At 44.7% G+C, this 15,015-nt stretch overlaps 1 protein-coding gene across 1 annotated transcript in view; it reads right to left on the bottom strand.

Annotated features, from left to right (window-relative positions):
• The window catches only part of LOC147121189 (follicle-stimulating hormone receptor-like), a 330,885-nt gene that overhangs the window by 82,057 nt on the left and 233,813 nt on the right, over positions 1–15,015 (bottom strand). The window contains exon 4 of the mRNA XM_085981306.1: positions 12,983–13,057. Coding sequence (XP_085837432.1) covers positions 12,983–13,057 — 75 coding nt within the window. The remainder of the gene's footprint in view (positions 1–12,982; positions 13,058–15,015) is intronic.

The following is a 15,015-nucleotide window of genomic DNA, read 5'->3' on the forward strand; positions in this document are numbered from 1 at the left end:
ATAAAAAAGGAAGAGAGTAGCTAAAGTAAATGTTGGTCCCCTAGAGGATGAATCTGGGGAATTAATAATGGGAAACAGGGAAATGGCGGAGACTTTGAACAAATATTTTGTATTGGTCTTCATGGTAGAAGACACTGAAAGCATTTCAATAACGGATAATCAAGGGGCTATTGGGGTGGGGGGGGAACTTAAAACAATCACTATCACTAGAGAGAAAGTACTCTGGAAAATAATAGTACTAAAGGTGGACAAGTCCCCTGGACCCAATGGCCTGAATCCTAATGTCTTAAAAGAGGTGGCTGCAGAGATAGTGGATGCATTGTTTGTAATCTACCAAAATTCCCTGGATTCTGGAGAGGTCCCAGCGGACTGGAAAACCACAAATGTAACACCCCTATTTAAGAAAGGAGGGAGACAGAAAGCAGGCAACTATCGACCAGTTAGCCTAACATCTGTCATTGGGAAAATGCTGGAGTCCATCATTAAGGAAGTGGTAGCAAGACATTTAGAAAATCATAATATAGTCAAGCAGAGTCAGCATGGTTTTATGAAAGGGAAATCATGTTTGACAAATTTGCTGGAGTTCTTTGAGGATGTAATGAGCAGGGTGGATAAAGGGGAACCAGTAGATGTCGTGTATTTGGATTTTCAGAAGGCATTCGATAAGGTGCCACATAAAAGGTTACTGCACAAGATAAGAGCTCACGTGGTTGGGGGTAATATATTAGCATGGATAGAGGATTGGCTAACTAATAGAAAACAGAGGGTCAGGATAAATGCGTCATTTTCAGATTGGCAAACGGTAACTAGTGGGATGCCACAGGGATCAGTGCTGGGGCCTCAACTATTTACAATCTATATTAATGACTTGGATGAAGGGACCAAATGTAATGTAGCCAAATTTGCTGGTGATACAAAGATAGGTGGGGAAGCAAATTGTGTGGAGGATGCAAAGAATCTCCAAAGGGATAGAGATAGGCTAAGTGAGTGGGCAAAAATCTGGCAGATGGAGTATAATTTTGGAAAATGCGAGGTTATCCACTTTGGTAGGAAAAATAATAAAGCAAATTATTATTTAAATGGGGAGAGATTACAAAATGCTGAGGTACAGAGGGATCTGGGGGTCCTTGTACATGAATCACAAAAAGTTAGCATGCAGGTACAGCAAGTAATTAGGAAGGCAAATGGAATGTTGGCCTTTATTGCAAAGGGAATGGAGCATAAAAGTAGGGAAGTCCTGTTACAACTGTACAGGGCGTTGTTGAGACCACATCTGGAGTACTGCGTATAGTTTTGGTCTCCTTATTTAAGGAAGGATATACTTGCATTGGAGACAATTCAGAGAAGGTTCATGAGGTTGATTCCTGAGATGAAGGGGTTGTCTTATGAAGAAAGGTTGAGTAGGTTGGGCCTATACTCATTGGAATTTAGAAGAATGAGAGGGGATCTTATTGAAACATACAAGATTCTGAAAGGGCTTGACAGAGTAGATGCAGAGAGGATGTTTCCCCTCGTGGGGGAATCTAGAACTAGGGGGCATAATTTCAGAATAAGGGGGCACTCAGAGGGTCGTGAATCTTTGGAATTATCTTCCCCAGAAAGCTGTGGAGGCTGGGTCATTAAATATATTTAAGGTGGAGATAGGCAGATTTTTAGACAGATTATTATTGAAATATAGGGGAGTCAAGAGTTATGGGGAGTGGGCAGGGAAGTGGAGTTGAGGCCAAGATCAGATCAGCCATGATCTTATTGAATGGCGGAGCAGGCTCGAGGGGCCAAATGACCTACTCCTGCTCCTACGTCTTATGTTCTTATTTTCTTATATTCAAAGCTCTCAACAGGCAATGGAGTACTTTTGAAGTGTAGTCACTATTGTAGTCTAGGGAGACGTGGCAACCAATTTGTGCAGAGCAAGATCCCACAATCAATAATGAGATAAATAACCAGATAATGAGCTTTAGTGATGTAGTTTGAGGGATAAATATTGGCCGGGACACCAGGAGAACACCCTTGCCCTTCTTCAAAATGTGCCATAGGTTCTTTTAGGTCCACTTGAGCAAGGAGACAGGGCCCAGTTTAATGCCTCATCTGAAAGACGACACCTCTGGCAGTGTTGCACTCACTCAGTACTGATCTGGACTGTCAGCCTACATTATGTGCTGCATCCTCTGGGCTAGATTATTCATTGCATTTTATACATATCCATACTTCAGCAGGTCACACATGCAAACTGAAATTTACAATTGAAAACCTTGCTGCTCTCAAACCTTCCAAAGCCTTCATACGTCAAACCTAACAATAATATAGCCATATTTTACCACCTCAACCATGAAATATCAGATTTGAGTCACTTAAAAAAATCTTACTTTAACTTACCTTAGGAGTAAAAAAATTGCCTCTCAAAACTTTTGTCAAAAAAAATTAATAAAAATGTAAATATGTTAAATTGACTAATAAAAACACTGGGGGAGAAATTCCCCTAGAGGGGCATTTGAGGCACTAAGTCAAAAATGTTTGAAAAGTTAGCGCCAAGCTCTAACCTTTTCAAACATTTGAGAAATTCCCATTTTTTGCTCCAAAGGGAAGTGGAGCACGAAATCAAATGTTCGACTTGGCTCTTGGAGTGCAAGAGGCAGGGAATGTCCCGATCCGGGGCGATCTGCTCAGCAGTGTGGCGCTGCTGCTTGGCATGGGCTCTTCCCTGAATTAAAGGGAAGGGCCCCACGCTGTGAGCTCTGCATTTCTTTTGTGGCATCTGCTGGAGCAGGATGCGGGATGCGGGACAGGGGGTGGGTGGGGGGGGTGGTGGTCCGTGACTCGGGGGGGGGGGACTTTTTTCATGCAGGCCATCCACCGTGCTTTTAAATGCCATTCCACAAGCGGCCGGCCTCACTGTTCGCGACCCCTGCAGCAGTCAGTACATCAGCCGGCGCTGCTCCGGGGCGCGAAGGGGAATTTTTCTCCCAAGGCGCTACCGGGGCGCTGTGTCCAGAGATGACATCATGATCTCCGGGCGCAGAAGATTGCGGCGATTCCCGGTAGCGCCGCCGCTAACCTCCCGCGGAATTTCGCAGGAGGCGCAATTATCGCCTCGGGATGGCAAAACGCCATTTGCACTCCGTTAGCGCCTCAACCCGGAGGCGCAAACGAGGGGAATTTCACCCCTACTGTATAAAAGGTTTCTGTTTGCATTTCAAAAGAAAACATACAAAGCCTTTGTCAAGTTAAGAGTTTTTTTCCTCCCATTGCAAATGGATGCACCAGAGAAAGAGAAAACTCAGTACAAACCATGCAGTGTCAGCTTGGCCCAGTGGTAGCTCTCTTGCCTCTTCTGCTTCAGCACCGTATGATATGAAAACATTTATAGGAACATAGGAACAGGAGTAGGCTATTCAGCCCCTTGAGCCTGTTCCGCTATTCAATGAGATCATGGCTGATCTGCGACCTAACTCCATCCGCCTTTGCCTCATATCCTGTAATACCTTTGGTTAACAAAAATCTATCAATCTCCGATTTAAAATTAACAATTGATCGAGCATCAATTGTTCTTTGCGGAAGAGAGTTCCAAACTTTTACCACCCTTTGTGTGTAGATGTATTTCCTAATTTCACTCCTGAAAGGTCTGGCTCTAATTTTTAGACTATGCCCCCTAGTCCTAGAATCCCCAACCAGCAGAAATAGTTTTTCTCTCTCTACCCTATCTGTCCCCTTAATGGCCCAGATATTCTGATCGTAGGCCTCCCGAGGCAGAGGGCGGCGATCTGGAAAAATCTGCGCCCTTACCTGAGGGCTCCCGGGAGGCGCAGAGTTCCGTTGCTGGGCCTCTCCAAACTGCCGGTGAGCAGGGCCCACGTATCCCAGAGGCGCAGGCGGTTCACAGCGTCCCTGGGATCACGTGGGCCATGGGGAACCAATCAGAGAAGGGAATCTCCCTTCATACGTTTGACAGGAAGACCTGTCAAATATATGAATGGAGATCACCCCCAAAACATAGTAAAACTTCAAATTTTTTTTTTTTTAAATCACATTTTAAAAATGACTTTAAATTACATAAATTAACTATTTTAAACAAAAATTAAAATTTTTGAAAAAAAGAATTAAAGTTTTTAATGGGGCTAAAAATAAACTTACCTTTCTTTAAAGTATTTTTAAATGATAAATCAGTGGAAATTATTAAAAACTTTTTTTCAACTCTTATCCTGGTAAAAGCAGGCCTTACGCCTGCTTTTACCAGGCGTAAGAATTGTAAGTGTTTTCTGTGGGCGGAGGGTCTCCAAAAAGCGGAACTATCTGCCCGCAGAGGCCCTTCTCCAGGCAAGCCGGAGGATCTGTCAAAACCATTTTTGACAGATCGGAAATGCCGGTTTTCAGCACATGCGTTGTGCATGCCTGAAACCGGCATTTCCAATGTCCCTACAGGTGGGTACACAGTGCGTACTCACCCATAGGGATCGGAATATCCGGCCCAATATCTTGAAAACTTTGATCAAATCTCCCCTTAACCTTCTAAATTCCAGGGAATACAACCTTAGTTTGTTTAATCTCTCCTCATAATTTCACCCCTGGAGTCCGGGTATTGTTCTGTTAAACCTATGCTGCACTCCCTCCAAGGCCAATATATCCTTCCTAATACAAAAGCCAAATACTACAGATGCTGGAAATCTGAAATAAAAACAGAAACTGGCAGTTCTGACAAAGGGTCATCGACCTGAAACGTTAACTCTGTTTCTCTCTCCACAGATGCTGCCTGACCTGTTGAGTGTTTCCAGCATTTTCTGTTTTTATATCCTTCCTAAGGTGTGCAAGAAAGCCCCAGGTGGGCAGAGGAAACACTTCAAGGACATCCTCAAAGCCTCCTTGAAAAAGTGCAACATCCCCACTGACACCTGGGAATCCCTGGCCCAAGACCGCACAAAGTGGCGGAGAAGCATCCGGGAAGGCACCGAACACCTCGAGTCTCTTCGCCGGGAGCAAGTGGAAGCCAAGCGCAAGGAGCGCATGTCAACCCAAGCACCCACCCGCCCCTTCAACCACCGTCTGCCCCACCTGTGACAGAGACTGTAGGTCCCGCATTGGACTCATCAGTCACCTGAGAACTAATTTTTAATGTGGAAGCAAGTCATCCTCGGTTCCGAGGGACTGCCTAAGAAGAAGAAGAAGGTGTGCTGCCCAGAACTGCTCCCAGTACTCCAGGTGTGGTCTAACCACAGCTTTGTATAGCTGCAGCATAACTTCTACCCCCTTGTATTCTAGTCCTCTAGATATAAAGGTTAGCATTCCATTAGCCTTTCTGAATATTTTCTGTACCCGTTCATGACATTTTAATGATCTATGTATCTGGACATCCAAGTCTCTTTGGACCTCCACTGCTTTTAGCTTTTCACCATTTAGAATGTACCCTGTTCTACCCTTTTTGCGTCCAAAGTGGATGACCTCACATTTGCCTACACTGAAATCCATTTGTCACAGTTTTGCCCATTCACTTAATTCCTTTGTAATTTTATGCTTTCATCTACAATGCCATCTATCTTTGTGTCATTGGCAAATTTGGATATGTGGCTTTTTATCCCTTTATCTAAATCGTTAATGAATACAGTGAATAGTTGAGGTCTCAACACAAATCCCTGTGAGACACCACTAGTCACATCCTGCTAATTAGTGTACGTGCCTATTATCCCTATGCTCTATCTCCTGCCGCTCAGCCAATTTCCTAACCAGGTCAACAATTTGCCTTCAATTCCGTGGGCTTCAACCTTAGTTAACAGTCTCTTATGAGAGACTTTATGAAATGCCTTATGGAAATCCATATAATTAACATCCATAGACATTCCCCTGTCCACTACTTTAGTCGCCTCTTCAAAAAATTAATTCAGATTCGTCAGGCATGACCTATCTTTCACAAATCTCTGCTGGCTCTCTCTGATCAGCTGAAAATTTTCAAGATGTTCAGTCACCCGATCCTTAATTATAGACTCCAGTAAACTCCTGACAACAGATGTTAGGCTAACTGGTCTATAATTCCCTGGTTTCTCTCTCTCACCATTCTTAAATAGTGGAGTGACATGTGCAGTTTTCCAATCTAAAGGGACGGTTCCTGAATCAAAAGAAAGTTGGAAGATTATAGTTAGGGCATCTGCAATGTGCTCACCTACCTCCTTTAAAACTCTGGGATAAAAACCATCTGGTCCTGGGGATTTATCACTCTTTAGTGCCACTATTTTCTTCATTACTGTTATTTTGCTTACGTTAATTTTGCTGAGTTCCCTGATTCAATATTAGTTTCCTTGGGATTTCCAGCATGCTATCTGCTTCCTCTCCTGTAAATACTGATGCAAAGTAATTATTCAACATATCTGCCATTTCCTTATTATCATTGATAATATCACCGCTTTCAGTTTTCAATGGGCCAACATTGCTCCTGACCACCCTCTTTTCCCTAATATAATTATAATGTTTTTTGTATTGATTTTGATATCCCTTACAAGTTTCTTTTCATACTCCCTTTTTGTAACTCTTGTTATCTGTTTTGTCAGCCTTTGCTGCTTTTTGCTTCTTTCCCATTCGCCAGGATCTGTGCTATTTTTTGCATTTTTGTATGCTTTTTCTTTTAGGTTTATGTTGTCTCTTCAGTCGTCCATGGCTGGGTTTTTTTTGGCAAGTAGAGCTCTTGCCCCTCAGGGGTATAAACTGGTTCTGTATCACATTAAATACTTTTTTGAACACCTTCCACTGATCTGTCATTTTACTCATCAATAGATTTGCCCAGTTTATTGTGGACAGTCTCTGTCTCATCGCATTAAAGTCAGCCTTACCTAAATCTAGAATCTTAGCTGTTTCACGTTTCTCCCTTTCAAACACTAACAGAAAATGTTTTGAAAAGCATTGTGAAAAATAAAAACCTGACTCTAACAATCAGTAATGACACTGTCATCACTTAAAGGGGAACAAACACGTGGGGGAAGCACCTTTGTTCAAAGAACTCAAATATTTTATACAGTGAAAAGTTATGTATAGTTACAAGAACTCTTGACAATTTTCTTACCCCATCAGATCGGATCTTCCACCTTGACAGTCTGCTCTATGATGTCACCAATGGAAATCTGCCCCGTTATAAGGATTTCGCAATAATTTTGAAATTTCCTACAGTTCCGAAGATTGAATTTTGATTAAAGAATACCTGGGTAATATACCTTTAAAAATCCAGGGATCAAAATGGTCGTCAGACCTCATGGCAGAAAACAAAAGACATTGAAAAGGCAGCTTGTGTGTGTCTGTGAAAAAGGGGTAATCAAAGATGGCTGCCCGACCTCATGTCAGGACACAGACTGTGGACATATGAAAAGGGAAGATCAAAGATGGCTGACTAAACTGCCAATCAAAGGCAGTTCAGGGAGGTCCCCTCCCTGCAGAGACAATCGACAGAAACTGCTACTATGTTTACACAAAGGATTAACCACTTGAGACTGCAGTTTCAGTTTGACCGCAGGACAATGACTTTTGTTTACACTAACTTCCAAAGCTGTTTACTCAGCAATTATAGAAAGACATGCTTTTTTTTCAAACCAAGACAGCTCCATTCAAACTCAGTACGATGAATGGGAATACATTCACAAACCCATCACGATAAATGGGTAATTCATCCAAACCCATCACAGACAATGGGGACAGTTTGGATCCCTTTTGTTCAGCCCAGATGCACCTGGATCTGGGCGGGAAGGTTTCGGCCCCAAATGGGGTATAAGATAGCTTCTCAAGAAGCCATCTCTCTCTCTCTCTCTGCAGCCTTGCCTCCGTGCCCTCTACAACTCAGGAGCCCGCCCAAGGGAGTGGAACACCAGTAGTTATCTTTAAACACTGGGGTGTCTCCATCTTCAGGGTGGTGAAGAATCTAAAACCGCAAGGGGCAGGCGTTCATTGGTGAGCATATAATTTTCTGGCCCATTACAAGGCAACTTAGAATAGGTATAGGGGTGGGAATTAAGGGGGATTTTGTTAGAACTGTAATTTTAGTCGATTTTCCCTCGTTGTGTCTGTTCTCTCCTCCCCTATTTAAGTAACAGTGTTGCACTAGCAGAGAAGTGCTGTAGTGAACACTGAGTTCTGTATTAAAAGTGCTGTATTTATATAAAAGTGTTGTACTAAGCAGGGAAGTGCTGTAGTGAACATTAAGTGATTTGTAAGAAGTAAAGTGCTGTATTTGAGTAATAGTGTTGCGTTAAGCAGAAAGGTGCTTCAGTGGACACTAAGCAGCTGTATTAAAGTGCCGTATTTAAGTAAAAGCCACTAAGCAGAGGTGCTGTAGTGAGCAAAGTGTACTGTATTAAAGGTGTGTTGCATTAGTTAAAGGTGCTGTATTTAAGTAAAGCCACTAAGCAAAAGAGTGCTGCGGTAAACGATAAGTGAACTGTGTTAAGCAAAAGTGCTGTACCAGGCATAGGTGTGTTGTATCGATTATTTTTAAGTTGTTTCTTTCTTTTGTTTCAATAAATACTGGTCTGTTTTGCACCCGAACCACGAGTCTCAGTGTTGTTCTGTCTACATCGCTACCAAATAAGTCCGGCGGTCAGAACCAGGAATAGGGGAGCGCTTTGAAACCGCACGGGGGTCCCTGGAGCAGCTCAGAGGCTTCTGACTGGCCAGAGACAATAACCCCAACCCCGCTTTGTTTAATTCCTACACCGTGCAGCCTGGCACAATTCCATTCAAGACAGATGTTGTAACTTCAGACTGATTAAGTGCTGATCCAGGACTGCATGACCATGGGAAACTACACTACCAGTTGAATGTGCTGTATCCCCAGACAGTAGCATGGTCAACTTTGACAATTTTTAGCTGCTAAATTAGGTTATTTTGTCAGTTTGTTCTGGTCACTGGTCAGGAGTTTTATATAACTATACACTAGCAAATCTCCTGTGGTATGCTCACGATAGGTCAGAGGATATGCTATTTTATAATGACAGAAGCATTATATTGTACAGCATTTAATGAATGATTTTGATGTCAATGTGCAGCTGTGTACATTTTGCTTTAAGGTAATGCTACTGTAATTGTGTAATTGCTGTGTCTTCCTTCAGTTGGGGCGAATTGTTCTTAGATAACTCTTTAGGTCAATTAGAGGTCAGACTATATTTTTTATAATGTGACTACTGAAATCAATTAGGTCATTTCTGTTGCGGAGATGGTACTCTGCATATTGGAAAGTATTACTTCCTTTAAAAATAGGCACGAAATTTGCAGCTGTGTTTGTGGGACATCTGGTTTCTGTCTCAAAAGTGTTCTTCAGTAGCATTGCTTAAGGTTAGCTGGAGGATACACTGAAGTGTGCTCTCTGAAGTGTGCATCTGAAGTGTGCTGTCTGAAGAGTGACAGGAAGTGTGACAATTACAGGAAATGCACACTCTATGCTAGATTATTATTATATTATAAATATATTGGAATTAATAATAACCCGCCCACAATGGGCGGGAGGAGGTTGGGGGTGGGTTAAACACTAAAAAATGCGAAAGGTGACCCCAACCCGACGCAGAAGTGCCTGCCGCTATTTTTACGGCAGCGGGTAGTGTGTCGTGCAAGTGTCCCGTCTTAGAGAGGCAGGGTACTTCGTCCGGCTATCGTGCTGAAGACTTGTGCTCCAGAACTAGCCGCGCCTCTAGCCAAGCTGTTCCAGTACAGCTACAACACTGGAATCTATCCGACAATGTGGAAAACTGCCCAGGTATGTCCTGTCTACAAAAAGCAGGACAAATCCAGCCCGGCCAATTACCGCCCCATCAGTCTACTCTCAATCATCAGCAAAGTGATGGAAGGTGTCATCGACAGTGCTGTCAAGCGGCACTTACTCACCAATAGCCTGCTCACTGATGCCCAGTTTGGGTTCTGCCAAGACCACTTGGCTCCCGACCTCATTACAGCCTTGGTCCAAAAAATGGACAAAGGAGCTGAATTCCAGAGGTGAGATGAGAGTGACTGCCCTTGACATCAAGGCAGCATTTGACCGAGTGTAGCATCAAGGAGCCCTAGTAAAACTGAAGTCAATGGGAATCGGGAGGAAAATGCTCCACTGGCTGGAGTCATACCTAGCACAAAGGAAGATGGTTGTGGTGGTTGAAGGTTAATCATCACAGCCCCAGGACATCGCTGCAGGAGGTCCTCAGGGTAGTGCCCTTGGCCCAACCATCTTCAGCTGCTTCATCAGTGACCTTCCCTCAAACATAAGGTTAGAAATGGGGATGTTCGCTGATAACTGCATAGTGTTCAGTGCCATTCGTAACTCCTCAGATAATGAAACAGTCCATGCCCGCATGCAATAAGACCTGGACGACGTTCAGGCTTGGGCTGATAAGTGGCAGGTAACATTCACGCCACAGAAGTGCCAGGCAATGACTGTCTCCAACACGCGAGAGTCTAACTACCTCCCATTGACATTAAAACAACATTACCATCGCCGAATCCCCTACCATCAACATCCTGGGGGTCACCATTGACCAGAAACCTAACTGGACCAGCCACATAAAAACTGTGGCAACAAGAGCAGGTCAGAGGCTGGGTATTCTGCAGCGAGTGTCTCACCTCCTGACTCCCCAAAGCCTTTCCACCATCTACAAGTCACAGGTAAGGAGTGTGATGGAATACTCTCCACTTGCCTGGATGAGTGCAGCTCCAACAACATTCAAGAAGCTCGACACCATCCAGGACAAAGCAGCCTGCTTGATTGGCACCCCATTCACCACCTTAAACATTCACTCCCTCCACCACCGGCGTAACGTGGCTGCAGTGTGTACTATCTACAAGATGCACTGCAGCAACTTGCCAAGGCTTCTTCAGCAGCACCTCCCAAACCCGCAACCTCTTCCACCTAGAAGGACAAGGGCAGCAGGCACTTGGGAACACCACCACCTCCAAGTCACACACCATGCTGACTTAGAAGTATATCGCCAATCCTTCGTCGTCGCTGGGTCAAAATCCTGGAACTCCCTACCTAACAGCACTGTGGGAGTACCTTCATCACACGGACTGCAGCGGTTCAAGAAGGCGGCTCACAGCCACCTTCTCAAGGGCAACTAGGGATGGGCAATAAATGCTGGCACGTCCCATAAAAAACAAATTTAAAAAAACATATTTAAATCATGCTCTCAGCGCAATTGGAAGCCAGATTTAAATTTAACTGCTGCCATATGGTTTTCCCAAGGCTCGGGAAACCCGGCAATGAAATGAAGGCGGGAGCTGCCGGAACCAGAAGGCAAGTGTCATTTATAGCAATCCATGTGAGCCCGGAGGAACAATTGTGCTCCCCCCAGCCCACCAAGGAAGCCTTCGGCCTCCATTCTGCTGATTGAGGGCTCCCTTTAGCCCCTGTCGTGAGTGGCGAGCCCCCCCCCACCAAGTCCTTATCTACAGCCTGCCCCGCAATCGGCAACCCCCTCCTCCAGCCCCGATCTGAATCCTGCCCATCCCTCGATTGCCAGGAACTGTTCTTGCCAGGGACTGTTTCTTCCAGGACGAAGAAACAACACATTCAGTGACTGTTTGACAAATCACTTAACATGAGACAAATGCTAGAATTTTGACCTGGAGACCTTGCGAGAGCGGGGGAGGGGTGTGGGGCCCTGTAGATCATGGGAAAACGCTGGGGTTTTAACTCCCCAGCGTGCATGTGACGTCACAGAAAGGTTCTCCAATTGGAAATCAGCCTGATTGACAATTGGGGATGGGCAATAAACACCTCCATCTACAGACTGCTACATTCAATATGAAGGACTCCAGCGGATGGGACCCATCCTGCACAAATGCCAGATTTGGGCTTCCAGTCGGGCGGGTAATGCTGGACAAGAGGCTGCAACCCCAGGTAGCTGCGAGCCCGACCCTAGGGTGGGGGGGTTCCAATCCCGGGGTGTCTAATCGCTGACCCAGGGACACGGGGGGTTCCGATCCCCAACCCTGGGGGGTGGTGTTTTATGGTGGGGGGGTGGTGCTGATGGTGGGGGAGCATGGGGGGCCATATGGAAGCACTCTTGCTCCTCCCGGCCCACAAGGAGTGCTCCCAGAGACCATCCTCGCCTTCTTGTAGCTGCCGAGAATCCCGAGGCCTGGGAACCCCGGCAGGCCACAGTTAAACCGGCAAAGCAGGTTAAATCGAAGGCTTCCAGCCTTATTATCATATTGAAAGTAGCGGTCTGTAGATCGAGGTGTTTTATTGGGCCGGATTTTGAACTCAGAGGCGAATGGCGCCCACCATTCATTACACATAAACTTGCCCACAGACTTTCCATGGGGTTTTGCGCGGCAGGTTGCTGTCAGCGGGACATCCAAATGTTGCAGTGTCCTCTATGCTGATAGCCTCAATCTTATTTCTATAGCAAGATCCGGCCCAATGTATCACAGAGTCCAATGGCATGAGGCAGCACCGCACAGTCAATTAGGGTCAGCCACAAATCCTGAAAATTTTGTGTTCCCACGGATCCCACTGCTGCCCAATCCAGTTGTTTATTCTGAGATTCAAACAGGTAGTGCAATGTGTTCAGGACATCCCTTTTACCAGTTTCACTCGCCGTGTTTCCAATCTGTCCGCCAACCTTCTCCTTCACCCAGTTAATCATTCGGCAGAGGGCTGGTTTTCCCACCCGGCAGCTGGCCAGCATGTCACATATACCAGCTGCCAGGCGGGAAATGGAAGAAAAAATATTATAATTAGGTCCGGCCATTAAGTTTGGCAGGACCTCCACATCCCTGGCCTTACTGTGTTCTTCAGCCAGTTCCGGCCTCCCCTGCACCTTCCCTGCCTCCCTATAAATATCGGGGTCATTAGATTTTCTGTTTGCTACAGTATACAGAACAAATGCTATAGTTTCCTTCCCCTTTAAGGATCAGCTGAAAACTTTGGGAACTACCTTGCTAGATAATTGATTGTGACTACAATGCCTGTTTATCATACTGACACAAATACATTCTACATAGTTTGTCAAAAATTATGAACTTCTCTTACATGTATCTTAGGTGCGGAAGATTTCCAAATGCTCCTTCATCAATATGCACAAGAACTTTTGCTTTATCAATTATTCTGTAAAACAGTAACAAAGAATTGCGTGATTAACTATTACTCTGTTTTGTTAGCTGCTCTGCACAAACAATTTGTTAACATGTCATAGATAAACTGAAAACAACTAAATTGTAAATCCTGGTGCACAATACACTATTGGTTATAGCTATCATAAAGTATGTATAGAGAATCAGTTATTCATAGGCATCATATTTTACAGTGGAGCTTGGAGAAAAATCTATGGAGTTCCTACTTTATTTGGCTTCTTTTTTAAACCCTGAAACACCGTTAAAGCTTTTAAAACATTACTGTTGTCAGTCACAGGATTCCTGTTCTGAGCTATGAGATAGAAATACTACAGGAGAAGCATTGAATACAGATCTCCTTCATGGTTATCTTGTATACATGCACCGGGCAGCACAGTGGCATAGTGGTTAGCACTGTTGCCTCACAGCGCCAGAGACCCGGGTTCGAATCCGACCTTGGGTGACTGTCTGTGTGGAGTTTGCACATTCTCCCCGTGTTTGCGTGGGTTTCCTCCGGGTGCTCCAGTTTCCTCCCACAGTCCAAAGATGTGCGGGTTAGGTTGATTGGCTATGATTAAAAAAAAATTTGACCCTTAGTGTTAGGGGGATTAAATACGTGGGGTTGCGGGGATAGGGTGGGATATGTGTTGGTGTAGGGGTTACAGGGATCGGGTGGGATATGTGTCGGTGCGGGCTCGATGGGCCGAAATGGCCTCTATCTGCACTGTTGTGATTCTGTGATTCTGTGATTCTTCTGAGTGATAAACATTAGCTTCCTGTGTGATTTTGTCAAATGTTAAAATAAACCTGCATTCTGGCGGTGGAGCTTGATCCCGTAGGATGGTGCTTTATATTGCGCAAAACAATTGTTGGGTATGAGTTGCTATGGTTACAGTCAGCCTTCATTCGTGCTGAGATTGAATGCACAGGTGTTTAAAGATTTTTGACCATAAATAGCTCATGGCAAAGTAGTTCTGCTGGGTTGCTATCTCATTAGCATGGAATAAATTCTATATTGCATGTATACAAGATAACCATTCCAAAATGTTATTAGCAACATGTGTTGTATCAAAGACATTCAATGCAAAAGATAAATGCAAAATAACATTTTATTTTGAAGAAATACATTTCAATATTTCAATGCGGTTGTAAGATTTGCAAAATTTCTGCATTTCCCCGAAGGCTGTTATTAATAAACGGGACCCTGCGTGGACATTTTAAATCAAAAAGGGTACCCAAGATGGCATCCGTGTCTCATGGCAGAAAGCCTGTGAGATTTTAAAATGGACTCTGCAATGCAGACAGCTTGTGGATCGAAACCCAAGCTGTAGGTTTCTGTGAAGAGAGACTTTGTATTTTGAAACCAGACAGGACTCTGAATTATGCATTAGACCGAATTGGAGACAAATCTAAATTCAGTTTAGGCCTATAGTTAAGGCCATCAAGCAGTCTACATATATAATCGGAAACAGATTAACAGAGCCATCGAGGCTGGACAGGCCCATCAAGGAACTTTCATGACAATACAAGTCAATTATCGAGCCGGTAGACGCGATTACCGGCCACCTAAAACCAGTTAGTATGGATTGTTACCATTATTTAAAATAGCCCGCCAAGATTAAGACAAAGAACTAACCTAATTTGGCACGCAGATAAGGGTTTTTGAAAAAGGTATAATTGAAGGCCCCCGGGTAGCAATCGGTGTGTGTGCTGGTGCTGCTGCTCTCTCTGCTCTTCGGCCCCTTGCCCTCGTGGCTGCCGCTCTTTCCCCGTTCCGCGCTTACCCCTGGCCTTTGCCCATGCCTTTTGCCACTCCATCTGAAAAATTGCCCCGGCACCGGGTCGGGCAGACACGGACAATTCAGGCCAGGCGAGGCGGGACACGATGAGGGGAGGAGGGAAGACCACCGGAGGGAAGGCCACCTGAGGAAGACCGACTGAAGAGGACCAACT

Source organism: Somniosus microcephalus, chromosome 3, assembly GCF_052327205.1.
Source record: "Somniosus microcephalus isolate GS21.2 chromosome 3, FLI_Smic_1.0, whole genome shotgun sequence".
In the NCBI taxonomy this organism is placed as follows: Eukaryota; Metazoa; Chordata; class Chondrichthyes; order Squaliformes; family Somniosidae; genus Somniosus; species Somniosus microcephalus.